Below are 20,028 nucleotides of genomic sequence, written 5' to 3' on the forward strand. Positions count from 1 at the left end.
TGTAGGCAGCAGGATTGTCCCCCTGTACTCGGGACTGGTGAGGCCACAGCTCAAATCCTGTGTTTAGTTTGAGCCCCTCAGTACAAGAAAGACACGGAGGTGCTAGAGTGTGTCCAGAGAAGGACAGCAGAGTGATAAGGGAGCTGGGGGTGTTTAGCCTGAAGAAAAAAAGGCTCAGGGGAGACCTGATCACTTTCTTCAACTGCCTGAAAGGAGGTTGTAAAAAGGTGGCAGTCAGTCTCTTCTCCCAAGTAATAAACAATATGACAGGAGGAAACAGCCTCAAGGAGCACCAGGGGAGGTTTAGATTTGATAGTAGGAAAAATTTCTTCATGGGAAGGCTGGTCAGTCATCAGAACAGGGTTCCAAGGTAAGTGGTGTAGTCACCATCCCTGAAGGTTTCTAAAACATGTGTAGACATGATGCTTAGGGACAGGGTTTAGTGGTGGATTTGGCAGTGCTGAATTAACAGTTGGACTGGATGACCTTCAGTATCTTTTCCAAGCTAAATGATTCTATGACTTTATGTGTGGGTGTGTAAAGGCCATGCTTTTTGAGAAGTTTACCTCTTGATCAGTTTTGGGATCATTTTTACAGCAAGGAAAAAGGAGATAGGCTTGAAATTTGGCCTGTGTATCAGGTTCCTGTTCCAAATAACAAACCTGTATTTGCTAGAGCTAGCAAATAGAAAGTCAACAGGTCGTATTACTTTCCTCCAACCTTCTTTCCTCGAAACAGCTCAGAAATTTTGATGTAAAATAAAAAGGCTTTGAATCAACACAAGTCTGAAAAAAATCAGCCTAAATAATTAAAGCACTGCAAACTGTAATTACCATCACAGTAATAAGGTGGAACATAATAACAGAACAAGAAATAATAGTTACAACCCAGAGCTTTTTCTACACAGGAAAAAAATACATTATTAAGTGAAAACTCATAATCACAGTGTAATGGTTAAGAATGGGAACATACACTGCTTTCCATTTCCTTGGTGTGGTGAGAAGCATATCCTTGTAGTGGTGTCATTCTCAGTTTTGTTTTGGAATTGAGAGCACTTCAAGAAGTCTGGCCAAGAAGCATTTACCATACCCAGGACTGGTTCACAGCCTTCTTTTGCTGCCTCACAAAATGTCCTGCAGGGCAAGAGTACTTGACTGAATAAAAGAGAGAACAAAATCAAAAATTATTATTATTACTTTAGTATGTTGTGAAAACTTTTTAAACAGAGCAAAAAGTAATAATAAGAGCTTTCAGCAAAGTTTGCATTCTATACAGCAGCACCCATACCCTTAGAGTGCTTAAATTTTCAATACAACTTTTGCAGTTTGTCTATATTACTGCAGAATATCTTAGGCTTTAGCAAATTCAATTTTACTTTATTCATAACCACTCATAATGCCACAGAAAGCTCTTTTTCCTAGTACACCACATACATCTTTCTCTTTATGTCTGACTCTAGGTTGTACCTGTCCATCTCAAAACCATGGCTAGAATTCCATATTCAATCACAAGTAAGTGGCTTGAACTGAAGAAGTCTACAGTACCCAAAAATTGACTAACTTAGTGTTTCATTTTACAGTAACAGAGAATATCATGGTACTGTTAGCAACTGTATGACATGGCAGCGACCACAAGAAAGGAATAAAAAGCTGCTGGAGCTGTCTGACTACAGTGGTAACAAAGAGATTGGTGTAAAGCAAAATACTCACTTGCATAACTATTCTGAAGTCAGTATGGTTGCCTTTCTCTGCTTAGTATCTAAAAAGACACTGTGCTGCCAGTGTTGTTACTGAGTTCATTACAGTGGTGGAAAAAGTGGTTGGAGCCACTTTTTCAAAAAAGGTATCTTTAGAGATATATTCTCCAGGTAATGCTAAGGGCTTTTACACAATGCACTTCACATGCTGAAGTATTGAACTTGTCTTGGAAACAAGTCAAGGAATTTATCTCTAAAGTTGTCTCTTGCAGTTTCCTGGATGGCAGCTTACTTGTTGCCTGGAAAGAAGCATATATGTTCTAAAACAGCACTTTTCACCACCAGGTTTTTTTATTGTGATCTATTGAGAGACAGAAAATTTTTGCACCAAAGATCACCTATCTGGCTGTGTACAAAAACAAGAATGGTTCCACTGATGGACAGAAGAATTGCCACTTATTAGTTCTGCACATTGTACTGGCAAACTAAGTTAATCTGAATTGTAAAGGCTCTTCAGATAAACATGTGCTAAAAACCCTTCTGGTTTTTACAGAGACTGTTTGATATGGAGAGAAAGAAAGGGCACAAGAGCTGTCAAGCAGCCATGACTGCCTCCTGTCTGGAGCTTGAGAAACTCCTTAAATAAAGGGGATTTGACAAGGCAAGTGACTGTCTCCAGACATTTTTTAGCTTTTCATTCTTAGCTAATATCCTAATAACACTTCTGGTTTGACAGAGGCTCCCTAATACACAAAATGCTGAAAGAAATGCTGTACTTACTACAGAAGGCACTTGAGTTTCTAAATATCTGTGAGAAATAAGATGTCACAAAGCTAAAATGGAGTATTGATTTGATCTGTTGGTGAGTGGTAAGCCTCTATTATATTCAATCTGATATGTTTAATTTAACTTTCTGTTCATTTTTTACAAAAACACAAAACATGCTACAAAACTGAATTACAGTGAAAAGTATTGTAAGCAGTGATTCTACCTCATTCACTGGTGCAATGGAGCATACCTGATGATCACAAGTAGTCATTTGAAGACAGTACATTCGGCTAAGTTTGTAAGTTTTTGTTCTCAAAAAAAGTGTTAGCAGGGACATTACTTGAATTTACCAAGTCTGTGACAGAGATCTACTTGAGTTTACCACAGTTAGCCAATCTGCACATGATTTCTACGAATGAGAATGCTATTTGAAAAAAAACCCAAACAAATAAACGAATCATAAAGAGTTCTTGAGGGCTCTCAGATGAAGTTTCACACATGTCTGGAGTATTTGGAGTGATTTCTTTTTTTCCTGACCCACACCTGAATCATTACCTTTCAAAGCACTTCAGCTATAACCTGACATTTAGCAATCAGGCAATAGTATTATGTGTATGTCAATTTCTTAAAATTTAACTATAGCAAAGTTCCATCTATATGGCTCCTTGTTTCCAAAGGTCTTTCAACATACTGAACATTCATTTCAATCGAAATTTTAAAAATAATAGTAAAAAGTTATATTAAAATAAAACTATGCAGTGTTATACTTACGCATAATAGTTAAAGAGCTTCCAAAAATGTTGGAAGTAATTTTTTTCGGAAGATGTATCTGCACATTGAATTCTTTACATCTATATGAGAAAAACCCACAAATACAAGAAGTTCACCTCATTTATTTAAATTAAGCAGTCCAGTATTTGAATATACACTGCAGTGCAAATGTTTGGATAATATATCAGATTTTCATGGCAAGGTTCTCATAGCAGAAGGGATACAGGGGTGGCTCCTGTGAGAAGCTGCCAGAAGCTTCTCCTTTGTCTGAAAGAGCCAATTCCAGTCAGATCCAAGACAGACCCACTACTGGGCAAGGCTGAGCCCATCAGAGACAGCAGTTGTACCTCTGTAATATTTGAGGAGGCAGGGAAAAAATACTGTGCAAAGGCAGCTGCAGCCAGGAGAAAAGAGTGTAAATATGGGAAAGAAGCAATTCTGTAGATACCAAGGTCAGTGCAGCAGGAGGGGCAGGAGGTGCTCCAGGCGCTGGAGCAGAGATTCCCCTGCAGCCCGTGGTGCAGCCCACGATGAGGCAGCTGTGCCCTGCAGCCCATGGAGGTCCATGGTGGTGAAGATATTCACCTGCAGCCCCTGGAGGACCCCACACTGGAACAGGTGGATGCCCAAAGGAAGCTGTGGGAAGCCCACACTGGAGCAGGTTTGCTGGCAGTTCTTGTGATCCTGTGGTGAACCCTCACGGGAGCAGCCTGTGCCTGAAGGACTGCACACTGTGGGAGGGACCCCACACTGGAGCAGTTCATGAAGACCTGCAGCCCATGGGAAGGACTCACACTGGAGAAGTTCATGGAGGACGGTGTCACTTAAGAGGGACCCCATGCTGGAGCAGAGGAAGAGTGTGAGGAGTCCTTCTCCTGAGAAGGAAGGAGTGACAGTGACAACGTGTGATGAACTGACCACAGCCCACACTCCCCACCCCCTGCACCTCTGAGGGGGCAGGACGTAGAGAATTCATGACCAAAGTTTAACGCAGGAAGAAGAGAGGGGCGTGAGGAACGTGTTTTAAGATATGGAGTTTCTTTTCTCATTACCCTGCTCTGATTTGATTAGCAGTGAATTAAATTTCTTACCCCAAGCTGAGTCTGTTTTGCCTATGACTGTAGTTGGTGAGTGATCTCTCCTTGTCTGTATCTCAATCTATGAGGCTTTTGTTCTATTTTCTCTCCCCTGTCCAGCTGAGGAGGGGAGTAACAGAGCAGCTTTGGAGGGCACCTGGTGACCAGCCAGGGTCAACCTACCACAGAACAGTAATAATTTGGAAATTACCGGTCTTCTAAAAGACAACTGCATGGTGATCTAATAAGCCAAGCAGAATTTGCAGTCTCTAGAGAAGCTTTAACAAATCAGAAAACATGGGATTATCCAGCAACTGCTGCAATATTTGGCCCAGTTTCAATACTGAGTCATGTGTACTCCATAACTTAAATATTTCTGGATAATGATCAAGTTTAGTATGCACATATTGCTTAATATGCTGAAGAATGAAAATATTATTTAAAGTCTTTATCTTGATTATTCTTATTTACAGCTACTCGGAGACCAGTAGTTTTAAAAATAAACTGGCAGGTCCTTGGCAATCTTACCATAACCGATTCAGCATCAGTGGCAGGCACAGAAGCAGGTTATAACATATTAGGGTGTGATTCTGCTCTTCAGGATATTAATAGAAAAACTCCTGAAAATGTATTTTGATGAAAGAAAGAAAATATTTTTATTTCTGTGGTTGGCTTCCCCACACTTAAAATCCACACTTCAGTGAATTCAGCTGCACAGAAATACTAACATTAAGAACTGTAAGGCACCAAAAGAAATAAAAATCTGAATAGCAGACTGATGAACATATTCAGCTATTGCTGGTTTTCATTACTGTTCTTTCCCAAGCTTCATCCCTTCAATTGTTCAGGATAACTTTTTCTGTGGCCATACAATAAGCTGTATTCAGGTACTGAACCAAGTTAAAAGCAACTGTAGGATATTTTGCTGTATCATTCATAGGCACACATGCTAAGAATGATGATAGATCTCAGGCCTGAGGCAAAATAAAGGAATTGGTAATACAGTTGTGAGAGATTTCTGGGGCAGGGAGGATGAGTACAAGGACAAAATGAAACATGATGTAATTATGGGAAGAAGAAAACAACAGCTCTGAAATCAAACAAGTTGAAGTGATGAGCTCACGCACCAGCCTTTGTGAGTTCTAATTGTCTTTAATCCTTTCCATGGTTTTCTAACAATAAAGACTTCTACAGAATATAAATGTCAGAAAAATAAGTTTCTACAGCAGAGCAAACACACACACTCAGGGTGGCGGTTTTCTAGAGCAATCATTCTTGTGAAATCTTTCTCAGTACCCTCTCACAGTACTCCAACATGGAGAGCAGCCCAGTCACTGACAGAGTTTTATGAGACAAACTCATAAACCCCTCAATATTGCTTCTTGATTCATGGATTTATAAATGAATTGGCTGCTAATGTTTCACTTTCCCACAATCAAGAAAATTAGGCATTTTTATCTTTTATTGTTTGGTTTTTGTCTCTAACTTGCAAGTTCATTTGAGAGTTTGAATTTTCTATTTTGTCTCTAGATGGGGGCTTAAATCTGAAGTTTACTTCTTTGCAAAAAATAAAATCTGAAAAGAAAGCAAGATTATTTTAGATTTTTGTGGTTATTTCACTTGATAAAATTGTAGTGAATCCATATAGCAACATTTAAGGATGGCGCCTCAATTCCATGTAACACTTTGTAACACTCAAAGCAGAGCTAGCTGCATTACCTCCCACCTAGTTTTTAGCTCAAGTGCATGTAGTGTTTTCTCGAAGCAGGTTCCTGTGTGTAAGATGCAAAACTAACCTATAAAAGGATAGGACCACAGTCTGAGAAGCATCTAATATCTTAAAGGAGAAAAAAGGACTCAGAGGTGAACCTGGCAAAAGGCATAGCAGCTCAGTTTCCCTGGGGTGAGAGCCTGAATAATGGTTGCAGCTGTTTGGACAAGATTAAGGCCTCACATTAATTGGCTGAACTGCGAGTCGGTGCCCACTCATCTGCCCTACAGGGACTCAGTATAAGGATTTACAGATACACTCATACACTCATGGATGCCCCATTTGCTGTCATGAAGCTGGCAATTACAGATGAGCTACAAGAGGAAGGCCCTTTCCAAGAGACTGAAAAAAGCCTGGGTTACACAATGAGAAAGAAAAATATGGAGATACTAAATGGAGTGCCTGCAGCATGGAAGAACAATCTGTTTAAAGGCTATGAGAACAGAAAAGAGTCAAAACCAAATTAAAAGAAAAAGCTGGACTCTCTTCTGTGGGTCCATACAGATTTTTTTCTCTAAGAATTACATGTCAAATTAACTACTCCTTAATAGTTGCCATGTCTCATGGCAACAGGAAAGAGACGGCTAGAGTTATACTTGCAAAAGTCTTAGAACACATCTGACATCCAAGAGTACCGTACTTAACAAAGAGCTCACACAGAAGTCTGAAGGCTGTTCAGACAGAGGGAGGAAATATAAATTCCTGATTCCAGTGAAAGTGGAACTGGGAACAAATCCAGATATACCATTAGATTAAAAAGACTCTTCTTATCCATCCAAAAATGAGTAAAGGAAGCAGCAGGTGCTGTTGAATTTTACATCTTCTACATCAAATGCTGTCATTTAACATCTCTTTCAGGCCTAGAAATGCTCTTCAGACAATGTGGCCAAAGCCTGTTGATATCCTTAACAATGGACACATACAGTCTCTACAATGCAAGTTAGAATTTTTAGTCAGTGTAATAATTTATTTTGTAGACAAAACCCAGATAAATTATTTTGACCAAAATAAGGAGTCTCGTCTGAGTCAGCAGTGTACTGTGGCAGCCAGGAGGACCAGCTGTGTCCTGGGGGACATCAGGAACAGCATCGCCAGCCAGGCGAGGCAGGGGATTGTCCTGCTCTGCTGTGCGCTGGGGCGGCCTCACCTCGAGTCCTGGGGGCAGTTTTGGGTGCCAAAATGTAAGCTATTAAACTATTAGAGAGAATCCAAAGGAGGGCAATAGAGATGGTGAAGGGTCTAGAGGGGAACAATATGAAGAGAGACTGAGGACACTTGGTCTGTTCGGTGTGGAGAAGAGGAGACTGAGAGGAGACCTCATCACAGTCCGCAACTTCCTCATGAGAGGAACTGGAGGGGCAGGCACCGATCTCTTCAAGTTTGTGACCAGTGACAGGACTCGAGGAAACAGCATGGAGCTGAGTCAGGAGAGGTTTATGTTGGGTATCAGGAAAAGGTTCTTGCCCCAGAGGGTGGTTGGGCACTGGAACAGGCTCTCCAGGGAAGTGGTCACAGCACCAGCCTGACAGAACTCAAGAAGCATTTGGACAATTCTCCCAGGCACATGGTGTGACTCTTCGGGATGGTCCTGTGCAGGACCAGGAGCTGGACTTTCATGATCCTTGTGGGTACCTTCCAGTCTGGGATATTGTATGGTTCTATGAAGCAGCAAGAAAAAAATTCAGAAATCCACTCTAACTCCTCAGTCACTTTCCATGACAGCACAATATATCACAAGTTGGGCTTATAATACCATAACAATCAGAAACTCCTAAAGTATACACTGTACAGCAGAAGAATAAATTTTTCAATATAGCATTGAAATTATTGCCACAAAAAAAAATCTATCAAAATTATTCAGTGTGTTTTGTACAATGACCATAATCAGTTGGGATGATCTGTCCTGACTAAAGCAATCAGCCCTTCCAGACTTGTCTTACTGATCCCATCACTTGATTCAAAGACAACAGTAAAAATGGGAGAGAGGCACTAAATTAATTCATTAGAGCTTTATTTCAGCCATGAATCAGTTTTAATAAGTATTATTAAGAATATTGCTACAATTATGAGCTATTTTTACAATCTTGTACTGTCTGCCAAAATGACTCCTAAATGAAGTCAAATTTCTGAAAATTCTTGCCTAGTATTTATTATGCAAATGATGAACGCACTGTTTATTTAGTTTACTCTATAGAAATTTCTTTAAAAAACCGAAATGAAACAAACTCTTAAAATGCCTGAAAATCCAGGTTACGAGGTTTTTTGATTTTAGCAAACAAAATTCGCACTTGGGAAAGAGAAGCTGTCACAGTGAAACAGAAGTCCTCTATATCACACACCAGTATTTCAATCACAGTATTGCTACAGGAATTCTGGACTAACTGGAAGTAAATCATACACTGCACAGCTGTTCTAACTATTTGTATCATCAGGATAAAAAAGGCACCCAAAACAATATTGTACCTAAAGAACTGTCTCCCATTTCCACAGATGACTGTGAGAGGTACCCTTAATTTCATGCAGTTTTCCAGAACTCATGTTTCCCTGTGCACTTCAGAGCATTGCCAAAAGGAAGACCTCAAGAATCAGCCCAAGTTAAAACTTTCTGAGCTGCATCTTGTCAGGAATCCTAAAGAATCACAGACACACCTCTCACTCATTGACATTCAAGGATCCTCTCTGTCAAGTAGAAAATCATTGTAATCCATTATCATGCTACTTTCAGTTCACATTAAAATTGTTTCACAAATACTTAAATCTGGCAGAAGCAGATGTCATCAATTTAAAGAAGCTGTCCCACCCGCCATCAGCTTGCTCCAGAACCTCTCCCCACCTCTCTTCCCTACTTCTTTGTGCCAGCACAGCACTTCATGCTGTTACACAATGGATAACATCGGTCACTCCTAATTTAATTCAGATCAGTTTCCACATCCAATTTGTCGTGGAGCTGAAAGAATACTCATGACAGGACATGGAAAAGACATGGGTGAGATGGGGAATAACAAGCAGGAGAACAGGATAATACTGATTCTTTCAGCACCACTAGCATTTTATATAGCATTATCTATCATGAAACAGTAGTCTGGAACATGTTCTCCAGAAGGGTTGTGAAACCTCCATCCTTAGAGATACTCAAATCTCAATTGAGAATGTCCCTGAGGCGTTTCATTCATCTTTAATGCTGGTCCTGATCCCAGCCAGAGGAGTTCGAGAAGTTTCTTTCCTCCCCACCTGCATAATCTTGTGATTCCAGTTTGACTGCCCTGCTCAGCCTGTGAGTCTGGTGCTTGCCACTGGAGTCTTCAATAGGGCAACAATAACTTCTGACAGAAGAGACAAACTTGCGAGAGGAAGAATGCCCCACTTACTGAATTCTCATTAGGTTTTGAGTGCAGGTGGTTTATAAGTTATTTGTTAATAAGATGGGCACTAAAAGAAGCTAAACATGAGCAGAAAATATATACAAATTCTTGGAGAATTCTTTAACCACGCTTCAATACAAAACCATTTTGTTTACTAATTGCTGCACAAGAGGATGTACTCATATCTAGTAAAAGAGTTCTATCTACCAAACTAAGATAAAATGTTACCTCCTCTGTATGTTTCTGGTTGTGAGCCCAGGTACACCAGTCCAACAAGAAACGATCAGTGTTAATACTCCCAAAAGTTTTATGAAAATGCAAGGTTTTACCGAAAGTTCCTATCCTACAATTATTGAAATTTGTTAAATTAAATAAATTTTATTTTGTGAAAAGCATGTTTTCTAGAAGATAGATTAAATTAGCAAACAAACATTAACAAAAAGCCATGCTAATTTTAAGAGTAGTTGTAAACAATTATTTCAGCTGCAAAAATGATAAGAAATATTATATTGCATGTGCAGGAGAATGACTTATGATCTCTAGTTAGCATACCAACTTAGGAACCATAAACCACAGCTTATAATAGATAATACACAGAGCAAATCATTGCAACAACAGGACTGAAGGTAATCAGTCAATAACATATTCATTAATAAAATAACCGGCCCTCCTGATTTTCCTTTCTGCCTCCTTCTCTTAACTTCTCTGAGCAGCATTGTGAAATACAGTTTCAAGCAGATATTCCCATGCCCAGATTGTTCTCAAAAATGTTTGTCTATTTGATAACCTTTTAACTCTGCTGCATCCATAATTCCCCCCAACACATGCATTGTAATTAGATCAGTGGAGAGGGTGAAACACTCCATGAAGGTTTGATGCTGCCTGCTATGGCAAATGCTGGCTTCACGTGCATTGGACCACACACATAATTCTGGCCAATGTAGGATCCCATTGCCTATATTTCTATATTACTTTTCTGACTTTTAATTTTTTAAATTAATTTCTTAGGCACAAGAAATTAATATAATTTACAAATTATACATACCAGTAATTTTAAACAGTTTGTGGGCAGGGAAGGGACAGTTCTCTGAATGCAGAAAACACATTCTCTCCAGCATCCTATTTCTCTGTCCTTTTCCCCTATATTTTGCCCCTGGTTTGTCCTTCCTGACACTGCACCTGTGTAAAAGAGTTGGCATCACAGACGCCAACTTCAGGCCCTGTTCCTGTAAGGGCCTGTACCTAGATCCAGTGCTGCCCCTAGTTATTGGGACCCTTTAGGTCCACCCACAGCAGCTGAGCCATGACAGTTACAGAGATGCTTTCAGAGACTCCATGATGTTTCTGATGTGTAAGGTAGAAATTGGGGATTAAGTTCTGTAGGCACAGCCACAGATACATAGACTTTATAAACAGAAGTTCCCCTAAGGTAAAGACATTTAATCTTCTATTTCCCTTATCTCCCTCTTCTAGAAGCTGTGAGGAAGAGCTTACTACTTATTAGAGCAACTTCCCAAATAAATTTCAAGTTTCAATGCTCAAATACTTACGCACTGTTGGTGATTACAGAGTGCTTTTTCATAAGCAACCCATGTTTTTCTTTCTGTTTTTGCCCAGGGTATTATTTAGGCATCCAAAAAGAGAGTTAAATGGTGCTTTTAAAATTTTTTTTCCCCTCAACAATTATATATATCTGGAGAAAGGGTTCTCTAAGATATGCTTGTCAACTTTAAATACAGGCATTTTGGCCCATGCCACAGCCTTAGTGATGTTCTCCCTAGCATTCCTTGCAAAAGCAAACTTTGTATTTGTCACATTTATATATGGTCTAGGCTTGAAAGCAAGTAGTAGTGGCTCCTAAGGTGATGAGTATGACACATTGACTTCATGGTCTGAGTTCTGACGGACTGTACTCTTAACTATAATCTTCTCATTAGCACATTGTTTTCTGACCTGTGAATAACAGTTAGACAAGACTAATAATGTAACTCATTAACTATGAAATTATTTATGAATAATACAGGCTGCACTGAGAAGAAAGGTATATCTCTAGAAATGGAATTTTGTAACCACTGTTTCTTCATTCATTTCTTGGCAAGATGGTCCACTCCATTTCTTCAGAGAAATGTGAGCATTCCCTTCTTTGAGGTCAGATGTAAACCAGCTGTTTCTTAACTAAAGGTCTCACTCATGTCTCATGAAGAACATGTTATACTCCTAGGACAGCAGAAATAAAATTATGGTTTTTGAAAAATTATCTTTCCTTAGAGCAGGAATTGGGGCTTGAGGATTTGTTTTCTTCTTGTTCCTTTCTCTGTGCATATATTTCATCACTTTCTGGATCTGCATATTGTAGATTTTCTTTGATCCATGTATCTATTTATTACTTACTCAGTTTTCCATTTCAAGTCTCCCTGATTTTATTCACTGTCTCCTTATATTTAGAAATTCATGTCTGTTCAGTACACTCACTGAAATGTGTTTTCACTAATGACTTTGCATATGACATCTGTTACTGCACATAAACACTTTCAAAAGTACACAGGAACTGTCTAGTGCTATTTTAAAGATACCTTAAACAGAGGGTTTTGCTAGTTTGAATCCCTACCCAATGTATTACACCTCTCAACCATTTCACTTTCTTGCTGCTGTAAATTAGTTCTTCTAATTAGAAGTACTTCTAATTAGTACTTCACCTTGAATTAGTGTGCTATCAATTTTATGGTAGACTGGAGCTGACACTGAGTATTTACATTGTGCAGGAAAGATTTACAAAATGTTTCTCACAGCATATTGACTATCTGCCATAGCAACTCTATCCTCAACATTTTACTTATCAAAAAATTACACCATAATATCATTATTATTATTACTATTGGTTAAATTACAGTTATTGGAAGGTTATTAACTGGTAGAAAGGACAAAATGAAAGAAAAAATTATTCATTTGTTTTGCTGTTCTGGGCTTTTTCAAGTAACACAGACCCTGTGTATTCCTCAGCTTTTCTGCTAAACAGTAATATATCAATTCCCTTAGGAGGATGCTTTAAATCAACAATGACAAGACACAAAAATAACTGGCAGATAGAGAACAGTATTTGTGTGGGCAAGCATTTGCAACTTTATCCCACTCTCTCTATAATTTTTGCATTCCTTTTTGACAGGATTTGACTATACATGTTTGTTGGGAAGGATGAAAGTTTGGTAAGAAAGTTTCACAGATATGTAGGCTTGGCAGAAAGATCTCTGAATGTAGAAACTGAGGATGAGATAGAAATGAAAGCAAGTTTTGATATAGAGTAAAAGATGTTTTGCTGGACCAGTGATCACTGAATAACTGAGAAGGCAAAGGTTGGAGATGAGTTGGAAGGAGATTTTTATGATTAGGGCAAAGGTATGTGACTACAAAGACATGTTTTTCACCAAGTAAATGAGTCTCAAGAAGAGCATAAATAAATAGAAAACATATCTTTACCAAAAAGAGAGATATGGCAGGCAAACAAGAAATGTTGATGTAGCAAGAAGAGAGGTCTGAGAATTTTCCACTGTAAGCTTAAATTGTAACTTACTTACTCTTGTGATTGGATAATAATGACTATAATACGGTGATGGTAGTAGCTATGATAGGCTATAGGCAAATGTAAAGGTGTTGTGTATGGTGCTTATTGGTTGTTATGTATCAAGATACTCAGTGAAGAAAAGTATAAAATGCTTTGTAACTTGAACAGAAAGGGGCTTCAGGTATGCCTACAGCTGGAGCTGGCAGCTGTAGGGCTGGCTCTGGATACTCACTCTCTGGACTGCTGTAATTTTGCCTATGCAATAAACAGCTTTCAAGAGAGCCTCCTGAAGTGCAGACATCCTTCATAGACACTTCTCCTATACATGTTTTTCATTAGCTGGATCTCCAAGGCTGTGTGATTCAAGTCACAATTGCATTTAAGTGAACAATACCCAAATTTAAAAATGGAAGATGGGATTATGACTCAGTTATATCCAAAGACAGATTTTACAAAATCAGTCTGCTGGATTCTGAAGGGCTGCAAGCCAAGTCATGGCAACATTTAAAACATGTCACAAGGACATGTGATTTCAAACATTCTATGCATATATCACTTCACTCACTGAACATCTTGTCTTCTTTATTTTGAGTTGAAGTTTCTAATCTTCTGTATCTCCTTGACAAGCAACCATTGCCAAAACTACATCTGGAATAGCCTTTGTGAATCATGTTAAATTCCTTAGGCTAAAGGGGCACCATCAAAAAGCAAGTGTATTAAGAGGATAAAGCAGCTACCACAGGATGTGAAAGGCAGGACTGCGAACTCAGGAAACAACTGGTAGCCACTTTATAAGCATCTGAAAGAAGCCTCCACTCCATGTGCTTGGGTCATGGCAAGAACTACACTGGATGGAGTCATGAGAAGAACATAAAGAGACAACATAGTGGGTGGTAGGAGAAAATTGTCCCACCTTATTCCTTGGAGACCTGATAAGTGATTGTCACCATTTCAGTAGTTTAATTTTTAAAAGTAAATACCACCAATTTCAACGAAAGCATCTCTGATAGGTTTATGAGAGAAGATTCTAGATGTCCTTCCAGGTGGGTTTCTCAATACCTTTGCTTCAAAAATTGCTCTGAAACTAACTTCACAGATGTGTAAAATTTAAACATTTCTTAAAAGCTGCAGAATGGCGAAGTTCCCTGTGCAACCATAATTTGACATCTCCCCGCAGGTGCATTATAAAAAGATAGTGTAAAAGCTGGGTCGCACACTACCTATGAGACTGTTCACTCAGAGGTCCTAGCAGCTTCTATTTGTCTTGGCATATTTACCTGCTTTTGTTGTCAAAATTTAGTAGATTAAAACAAAATTGAAGCATGCCAGTGGAGGATTGCCTATACAAACTCATACATGTCCATACATCACTCATACACAGTTAAATCCATTATGGACTTTGCATAATAGATATTGACTCAAATGTATGCTGATAGCTTCCTGTTCAAAGCTTGAAAACAAAAATTTTCATTAGCTATGTAAACAAGATCTATGTGATCAACTACTTCTCCTAAATACTTCAAAAGCCTCAATTAACTCCATAAAGGAGTTTTTTAATAACGTCTTATTATTTTAATAAGTTTAACTGTTCTAACTGTGATAAAATATAATTAATCCACTGTCAGCAGGATAAACAACATGGATAAGTTTCGAGTGAAGTTCACAAAAGCAGGAAAAAGAAAATAACCACATCACTGGTCTCATTCATGGATTATACCAAACATGACAGACAGATATCTCTTTCTCTTTGAAGATTGATTCTCTTCCATTTTCTAAGAGGACATGAATGAAATTGCTTTAAGCTGTTGACAGTTTTTAGTAAAAGACACCACCATTCTGGATTTGTTTTTTTGGACCTAATATTTCATCCTATTTTATGTCCACAATGAAAATTACATTATTTGGTTTTTTCCTTTTTATTATTTATAGAAAAAAATGCAGACAACCAGAAAAAAAACACAGAATAAAATTTGCCACTATGAGCCATAACAGCAGCTCTTCAAAAATATTTGACTGAACACAAACTATTCACAGCTTCTTAGAACCTATTTGGTATTACCCTAATTTTTATTAGTTAATTTCTCCCATTCCAAACATACCATGTTGACCTATTCTGACCTCTTTGGCTTTCTACAAGCTTTTACCTGGCTACTGCTGTGTGTAGCATAGATACTACATCACAATAAAATATTTGTTACATATAGACTTTTACATGACAAACTTCTTTGTAGGAAAGAGTTCAAAAATCAAAGAAGCCTTTTCCCTTTATTGTATTATTTTGCCCTTCAGAATTAATCTGAGGGGGAAAAAAAGGTTGAATTATGGCAGAGAGTTTTGCTATGCATTCACTGTGCATTAGATCACAAATGAATAAATAAGTGAAATTAATTTTCAGACTTTAATCAAGACGAAAAATAATGTTGTGCCTAAAGATACAGGCTATAAATGTTACAGATTAGTTCTCTGCTCTACTGAAAATTTCTTTCTCAGTCTCGGCTTCCCCAGCCATTAATGTGACAGTATAACTTTCTCTTCCTATCCTTTACTTGTTTTCTTCATGTAGGCTATAAACTTTCAAAGGCAAGAGGTGGCCCCTCAGTGCATGTTTGTACAGCATCCAGCATAAAAAGCCATGATCTCAGATGGACTCTTTGAGCTCTAACTGAAGACAAGCCACTTCACGACTCTATTTACAAAGATACCCAACATGAAAAAAAGCATAATGAGTAAAAAGATACAGAAATGCAAGGCTCATTGGAATTTCAGCTTGGGAGCATATCACACTTTCTAATTTGCATTGCCCTAATACTATTTTCTAGGTGGAGCCTAAATTAAGTTTGATCTCCAAAGATATGAGGCTCTGAGGACCTCTCAATGGAAGGCATCTCCTCAACTTTCTGGAATATACTTTTTAAAAGAGGATTAATGTAAGTACTCAAGCTATTATTTCTGTTTTAAAGGCATCATGACCGCACAGGGTTATGAGAATCCATAAGCTTCAAATTTATTCCCAGCATAAAAAGTCAAAATAAGCCATGTACACAGGCCTTCAGGATCTTATATGGCCTGCCTATTTTTCCAAATCTTTGGATGAAATTTGAGTATTTCACAGAGTGCAAGAAATATTAGAAAGCATCAGTCAACCAGTCTGTTTGCATTATGCAGTTATAGGCTGACCCACTGTGAACTTCTCTAATGATTTTGAATCTTTAAATTTACCATTAATTTTGGCTTTAAAATACATCCTTCTTTCCCCCCTTTTGAAATCTGAAGACATTGCAGTCTAACTTTTATTGTCTTCTTGCATTGTGGAATCCAGTGCACGTGAGTTGCTATAAATAAACATCCGCTATATTGTAGTAACTGACCTTTGGCCCACTCTTAGTGTCTTACTGTGCTAAGGGAGAATTCACTAGATTAAATCATTAATCATAACCAACAGCTCTGAGGACAGGTCTTTCTTACAACAGATAAGGTACCAGTATTGCATGTGGTGGTCAGAGGATACAGACTATTACTACCCAAAAGAACAAAGTTACTACTGGGAATGTTTTAGAAGTCATTAGCTCGGCACATGTAGTTTAAGGTGTTCTTCCACCCAGTGGTGGTATTACTTTTCAGAACTGAGTCATGTTTTCTTAGCAGTGATGCTGGACTGTGCTAGGAGAGGGGTTTTTGAGGCTGATTTTGAAGCCATATTGGAAAGATCTCATCCATCTGCTCAAGAAGGAGGAAGCTGCATAACACCTTTAAATAAGCAGTCCTTTACTACACAAAGCATGCAAAAAAGCCTTACTGCACTTCAACTTTCCATGTTCCATTTTCACACAGGTTTTAGTTGTACTTTCAAACTTTATCTGTACTGGAAACTGGTATATAGATACTGTTATATATTTTATTAAAAGAGCAGGGCTAGCTGATTTTATAACCAGTTGCTGAAATTAAATACAGCTTTTTAAATTAATGTATTTTTACTGTCACACATGACTTCACTGCAGTAAGAAATAGAAGAACATTTCTGAAGAGCAACAGTACTGTGGCAGTATTCAGAAATCCCTGTACCTAACTACACAAACACTGAATATGCTCTCTGCCTAGAAACTTAATCTCCTTCAAGTGTTAATGAAAACAATGTTTATAAATACATGAAAGATAAATGGGAAACAGACATCAGTTTAAATATCAGAGAAAAGCTGTGTAATGACAACCCACTGAATGCCAAAGATAGTGCTTGTAACTCTCCCTCTTGTTCCTTCTTGTAATGCACTGTTATAGTTATTGCTCCCATGGCTGCAAGCTGCCAGCAGACTCTCAACAATATCTAAGAATAGACATCTAGGCATCACAGGAGTTTCATCTCTTTCATACTCTGTAAACAATATTTGTCAAATTAAGCTTTACATACATTAACAAAGCAACCGAAACAACTGCTTCACAAAACAAAGAGAGATCAACAAAGGAAAAATTATGACCACATATACACTGATGTTAGAATGCAACAGCTGTAACTGCTGGGAGGAAGCAGTGACGATGTCAGTAACAGCTGTTCACAACATTGGTGGATGTTTTGTCATACCGTAAGTTAAAGACAACAATAGTCCCCCAAAAAAAAGCACTACAGCATATGGACATATCCCCGTATCACCAGAGGCTTTCCAGTGACTCTTCTGCTTCAGTATGTTTCTGCTTACCAGATTCTCCTGTTCAACAGACCTAACACAGGCCTGTCTCTTTCATTTTTGGTATCTGCACTCAGCATACACAAAGTAGCTTCCCCCTACTATGTCACGTGCTTTTCTCTAGATCTCACTGACAGGAGTTATGGGGGGAAGGCAGAGAAGGGGCTGGGTTGAGAAGGGAAGGGAAGGTATTAAGTAACTACTTTTTGCAGATCTGATGCTCCTTAAAATAAATTATTCTTGGCTTTGAAATATGTGTGTTTGCCTGCAATAATTTGATGCTACAAGAAAGACAGTAATCACAAAAATCACTTAGTTGCCCACAGAAAAAAAAGGTATTTTCGTTTAAAGAAGAAACCAGAAGTTAAATTAGGACAACTGACGTTTAGCAAACTAGACTTAACTAACCAGCACATTGTCAATCCACTGTTATGGTTCTTCCTGTGGTTGCCACTCTGACTGCAGTCACTGCATTTTCAGTGACATCCATGGCACACTCTGGAGACATAATTACTAAAACTGAAGTCAGATTCTAACGTAATCTTATACCATTTGCAGTCTCACATTGGACTTTCTTCCCCATCAGTCTGCAGAATATTTTCCACCAAAGAAAAAGATTTTAAAATACAAATAGAGGAACCACTGTGACCTCCAGGACATAAAACAGGACATTGAAATCCAGTTCCAGCTTTGACGTTATGAATTTTTGGGAGAAGGCTGCTGCTATGGAAAAAAATGAAAAGCAAAAAGAGGAAGGAAAAAAACCCAAACAAAACCAAAACCAAACCAAACAAACAAAAAAACCCCAAAACAACACCACACAAAGAAAACCCCTGACTCTTGACTCTCAAAGTATTTTGATTGTCACTGAAAACCAGAGCAAAAACATGTCTTCAGGAAAGAAATGGAAAAGAAAATGTATAAAATTTATCCTTTCACCATCTACTTATTTAAGAGCTTTGCACTTTTGATACACACAACTCACTCTCAAAAGGTTTGTGAAAGTCAAATTCCAAACAAGGCAGAGTAAGTGAAGCAACAGAGAAATGGCCTGTTCAGTTGTCGAACATTTAAAAGCATCAATTTGTTACCTGAACCCACTTTTCTTATTTTGTTCAATAATTTTTAGAGAAAACAGGTAGTGTAAGGCTGTTTGTTATCAGATTCCTTAAGTAGAAGAATTGTAATACTGAATTGGAGCAGAGGTGCTGTAACTAATAATGCACTCAGTTAAACAGGGTTAATTACAGCTTTTGATAGGCTAACAAAGACGTACACAGGTGTATTTGGATTAAACCACTCAGCCAGTCTAAAGGTCAGTGTCATTCCACTGTTACCTGTGCTGCCTTTCCTCCCCACTAATCCTATCCATATCATCACATGTACATGTACATACATCACATGTACATCACCTGTACATGTTTATTCTGGGTTAATTTTCTGTCAGTTTAGTGAGCTTAATTAGCCAGTCCAGGAATCCTTGTGATACACTGGAAATGGCAGGCATACATTTCCTGGAGTGAGACTGTACCTTTCACTGGTAACTGAATTTTAGACCAGCTTTCACAGAACTTCTTTCATAAGTATTCTATTCCTTCTAAACAACTTTTGTCTTCCTGGTCTTGTTATGTTATTTGAAACACTTATTCCATTGTCATACTCTCTTCCACTGAATTTCACAGTGGAGGAACTGGAAATAAGGAAAAATGAAAACAAGGAGAAAGAAATCGATTGTCTCTCTTTCCCCCTCCAGAAACATCAAAGATTGTGTACATATACTAAGAAAATATTCCTTTTCCCCTTTTGTTTCATGTTTTGATTTTAGCTCTGCTAAACTCACTGATCTTTTTTCAAATCAAACTCAATTTAAAAGTGCATGCACATTATACTAAGACTGTGAAATTATGTAAATGCAGAAAAAATACATGCTCCTTAAGCTTTTAGAATAGTTAATGTCACCCTGAATGTATCTTGCTAATTTAATACCAAAAAACATATTTAAAATATTAACTTTGATGAAGGAAATGACTAAAGAAATTTGAAGTTTAACTAAAGGCCATCCAATTTATGACAATATTATACATATCAAAGGCATTATTGTTGTTCAAAACATTCCATTTTGGCATAGCCAGATTGGAGAAATTAGGCAGAAGAACTCTGGACAGGCTTCTTTAGGAAAATAAGCCTGACTGCTGTAATATCACAGTTTTTGTTTATATGGTGGCAACATTTTTCTAAAATATCTCTATTACAGTTAGCTTATCATGGCAGAAATGTTGTCAGTAGCTTTGACAGACAGGAATTTCACAATGAGAAGGTCATAGGCTTAGTTTGGAACTTCTCTTG

At 38.1% G+C, this 20,028-nt stretch overlaps 1 protein-coding gene across 5 annotated transcripts in view; it reads right to left on the reverse strand.

Moving 5' to 3' along the window:
• Positions 1 to 20,028, reverse strand: part of CORIN (corin, serine peptidase) — a 130,795-nt gene that overhangs the window by 63,533 nt on the left and 47,234 nt on the right. For 4 of the 5 annotated variants that reach the window (XM_048303716.1, XM_048303719.1, XM_048303718.1 and 1 more), the window contains one exon: positions 973 to 1,154. In XM_048303716.1, the coding sequence (XP_048159673.1) occupies positions 973 to 1,154 (182 nt within the window). The remainder of the gene's footprint in view (positions 1 to 972; positions 1,155 to 20,028) is intronic. The other variant, XM_048303717.1, reaches the window with a different exon arrangement.

The sequence above is a fragment of the Corvus hawaiiensis genome, chromosome 5 (genome assembly GCF_020740725.1).
Source record: "Corvus hawaiiensis isolate bCorHaw1 chromosome 5, bCorHaw1.pri.cur, whole genome shotgun sequence".
NCBI classification, from domain to species: Eukaryota; Metazoa; Chordata; class Aves; order Passeriformes; family Corvidae; genus Corvus; species Corvus hawaiiensis.